The sequence below is a fragment of the Bombus pyrosoma genome, linkage group LG3 (genome assembly GCF_014825855.1).
Source record: "Bombus pyrosoma isolate SC7728 linkage group LG3, ASM1482585v1, whole genome shotgun sequence".
In the NCBI taxonomy this organism is placed as follows: domain Eukaryota; kingdom Metazoa; phylum Arthropoda; class Insecta; order Hymenoptera; family Apidae; genus Bombus; species Bombus pyrosoma.
The window spans coordinates 111,588-115,751 of NC_057772.1; the positions used below are offsets into that span (position 1 = coordinate 111,588).

Sequence of the window (4,164 nt, forward strand, 5' to 3'; positions counted from 1 at the left end):
GTTCTGGGTCTATTGAGAATCGGGAAGGCTGTTGGTTGACCGTTGGCTGCCAGGTAGCGAGGGATGGCGTGTAGATGTCCTACGCGACGTAACATCCTCCCCCCGTTGAGAGGGCACCGATCAAATTACGTATGTGGATTAGATGGGTGTGCTATCCACCACCTTCGCTATCTGTGATTGTCCGGATTTGTCTGGGGCGGCTTGACATGGCAGGGGGCCAGCCGTTTGACGCCGCGGTCCAGGAGGCTCGATGATGTCTTCACAGTGGCGGTGCGTATGATGCCGTCAGCTCCGGGGTGGACCTTGATTACACGGCCCAAGGGCCATTGCATAGGGGGTACGTTGTCTTCTCTGAGGAGGACGATTGTGCCTTCTTGTATGTGGTGTCCACCCTTGGTCCATTTGTTGCGATTGTTCATTTCACTGAGATACTCCTTGTGCCAACGTTTCCAGAAATGTTGCTTAATTTTTTGTATGTGTTGCCATCTGGAGAGTCGGTTGGATTGAGTGTCTCTGAAATCTCGCCCACGCAAACTCATCAATGACTCGCCAATGAGAAAATGGCCCGGAGTGAGGACGAGGAGATCATTGGGGTCAGTGGATATGGGTGTTAATAGTCGGGAGTTGAGGACTGCTTCTATTTCGATGGTCAGAGTGTTGAATCGTTCGAAGGTAAGCAGTTCATTTCCAACGACGCGTCGAAAGTGATGTTTGGAAGACTTCACTGCTGCCTCCCATAACCCACCGAAATGCGGAGAATGAGGGGGTATGAAGCGCCATTCGATTTGCTTGTTGGCCAGGAATGTCGTGACCTTCTCGTTGTGGTCATCCGATTTTAGTAGCTCGTGGAGCTCCCTTAGTTCGTTGTTGGCGCCGATGAAGTTTGTGCCATTGTCGGAGTGGATCGTCGAACAAAACCCTCGCCGTGCGATGAATCGCTGAAGAGCGGCGATGAAAGCTTCGCTCGTGAGATCGCCGACGAGTTCGATGTGCACCGCCTTAACTGCTAGGCATACGAAGATGGCCACGTATACCTTGTCCCGGCGACGGTTACGATCTCGCTTCTCCTTAATATGAAATGGACCACAATAGTCGGCACCGACGTTTGCGAATGGTCGGGATTCCGTTACTCGAGCCTCCGGCAGGTTACCCATGATATAGTCTACCGGTGGTGGATGAGCACGACAACAGCGGACGCAACCCTTGATCGTGCGCCATACTTGACTTCTGCCATCGATGGGCCAGTAGCGTCGCTTCACTGCGTATAATGTGGCCTGTGCACCTGCATGCATACTGACCTTATGCTCGTTCTCGATTATACGCGATGTGGTAGGAGCCTTGGGCAGTATGATCGGGTGTTTTTGCGCGAAGGTCATCGGTGCTTGACTCAGTCGGCCGCCGACGCGCAATATTCCTGCCTTATCTAGGAATGGATTAAGTCGCTGGAGTTTTCCACCGACCGGCAGGTTTCGATTTTTCCGGAGCGTTGCTATCTCATCTGAGAAGTGGATGTGTTGTAGAAGCTGGATGAGTTTGTCGTGGGAAACCTGTAGTTCTTGTATGGTGAGTGGCAACGATCGATCTTGTTTTCGTTTCCAACGAAGACAGCGAGCAGCAATGCGGATCAACCTTGGCCATGATGAAAACCTGTCTAATAGACTGTTGTTGACAGGAGCTGTGGCGAGGCAAGTTGCTGCTTTCCTTTCTGGTAAGTTGGCCAGAGGTGTTGGACTCCACATAGGCCAACATTCTTCTGATTGCTGCAGCCATCGTGGTCCAGTTTGCCAAATGGTATGTCGCAGGAAGTCTTCGGGTGATTGTCCCCGAAAGATGAGGTCCGCAGGATTGTCGCTGGTGGGGACATGACGCCAATCGGTGACGCTTGTTTTATTCTGGATCTCCGCGACTCGATTTGCGACGAAGGTCTTCATGGTATGTGAAGACGCGTTGATCCAGTGGAGAACAATCGTGGAATCCGTCCAGTAAACCTTGCGAGTTATTTCAACTTGTAATGCTTGTTGTGTGGTTGTAATTAAAGATGTTAGTAGAAGGGCGCCGCTCAGCTCAAGTCGTGGAATGGTCTGCGATTTGAGCGGAGCTACCTTCGACTTCGCCGTGAGTAAGCATGTCTGGATACGTCCGTGAGGATCGAGAGATCTTAGATAGACACAGGCTCCGTACGCCTTTTCGCTGGCGTCGCAGAAGCCGTGGAGCTCGATCTCAATAGCTGATTTTATAATGGTCTTGCGTGGGAACCGAATCTCATTAAGCAATGACAGTTGCGTGTAATATCGGTCCCACTCGGAATGCACATCCGCTGGGAGGGACTCATCCCAGTCGACCTTTAACGACCAGACTCGTTGAAGTAGAATCTTCGCTCGAACGATGATTGGAGCGAGCAATCCTAGTGGGTCGTAGATCCTGGCGATCACCGAACTGATGGATCGCTTTGTGACCCTAGATGTATTGGCGTTAGCTTCGACCGAGTAAAGTATCGCATCCTCCCTGGAATCCCAAAATACGCCGAGGGTTTTTAGGGTTTGAGACTCGCCTAATTGTAACCTTCGACTTGTATCTTGATCGGATAGCCCTTGGAGTATGCTCTGGTCGTTGGAAGCCCATTTCCGAATGGTTAAGCCGGCTGATTGGAGAAGTTCGGTAAGTTCCTTTCTGAGGGACAGTACCTCTTCCTTCGTGTCTGCTCCGGTGAGTCATCGACGTAGAAGTCTCGCTGCAAGGCCGATGACGCTCGTGGAAATCGATGTCCTTCGTCGTCTGCCAACTGCTTGAGACACCGTAGGGCCAGGTATGGCGCTGCCGATAACCCGAATGTGACGGTGTTGAGCTGGTAGACTTCGGTTTCCCCATTCTCGTTACGCCAAACGATTTTTTGATATCCTCGGTCCTCTGGTCGCACTAGGAATTGCCTGTACATCTTCTCGATGTCCCCAGTGAGTACATATTGATGTAGGTGGAATCTGAGAAGGATATCGACTAGATCCTCCTGTAGTTTGGGTCCTGTGTAGAGTGCATCGTTTAATGAAACTCCGGTGCTGGTCGCCGCCGATCCGTCGAACACGACACGGAACTTAGTCGTTTCACTCGATGCCTTTATTATGCCGTGGTGAGGTAAATAATATCCGCTATCGTCGGCGTTGTCGGTGCTGATTCTCGTCATATGTCCCCGATCCACGTAATCTTGTAGAACCGATCGATACTCGGCTTCGAAACGTCTGTCGCGTTGAAATCGGCAGTTGAGAGATGCGAGTCGTTTCATCGCTAGCGCCTTGGAGGATCCAAGCGACGGAAGCCGGTCGTTAAATGGAAAGGCGACGATGTATCGTCCTTCGCTGGTGCGTCGAACGTGAGCTCTGAAATGTTCCTCACATCGTCGCTCCGCTTCGGATATATGTCGGATCGGAGGTCCTTCGTCGATTTCCCAGAACCGCGAGAGATCTGCCTGAAGAGCCGTTGTGGATGCGTGGAACGTATTCGTTGTGGTTTGGGAAGTTGGACTCCCCCCGATTACCCAGCCAAATCGTGTCTTCTGTATGCGCAGTTCCGCCTCGTCCGGTCGCGTCAGGTTGATTTGTCCGACGCACATCGAAGCGAGTGTTGCACCCGAACTTAATAAGATCGATCGGGGAAAGCACATGAAATCGTGGATCGGCCAGCTTGATATTTTTGGGTATATCAAGTGCCGCGCGATCGATGTGTTGGCTCGGGATCAGGGTCGTTATGGCTGGTATGACGAGGAACGTTAACGTTTGTTCATATTTGCCGTCGGTAGAGGTAATCGTAGCCGTTATGAATCCCCGTGCCGTCGTCGTTAAGGTGTCGAGAACTCCAATTGGGACCGAACACTTCCTTTGTCTTATTCCGAGGGACTTCGCAAGTTTTTCAGTAATGAAGTTCATGCTGGATCCGGTGTCGAGAAGCGCACGACACCGGATCGGCTGTTGGTTGGCGGTTAGCATGTGAACTTGCGCTGTGATTACCAAATTATTGCACAATACCTCGGAAACTGCTGGTCTGGTATCTTTAGTCCATGCCGGAGTTCTGGATTCCTGATGTCACTCGTGTGTTTGTGTCCGTTTAGGACTGGTGGGTGGAATTGGGGGCGAGCTCGTCTGTGGTGTCCTCGAATTGCGCTTTCTTGAGGTC

General features: G+C 51.5%; 1 protein-coding gene across 1 annotated transcript; it reads right to left on the reverse strand.

Annotated features, from left to right (window-relative positions):
- LOC122566387 lies at positions 1-2,363 on the reverse strand. Its single transcript, XM_043723567.1, has one exon. It carries the CDS (start codon positions 1,929-1,931, stop codon positions 168-170), a length of 1,764 nt encoding a protein of 587 aa, XP_043579502.1. The 5' UTR covers positions 1,932-2,363; the 3' UTR covers positions 1-167.
- Between the last annotated feature and the right edge of the window lie 1,801 nt (positions 2,364-4,164).

Coding starts and splice junctions, on each gene's coding strand:
- LOC122566387 (XM_043723567.1), bottom strand. CDS start 1,931: ATGAAGACCTTCGTCGCAAATCGAGTCGCGGAGATCCAGAATAAAACA.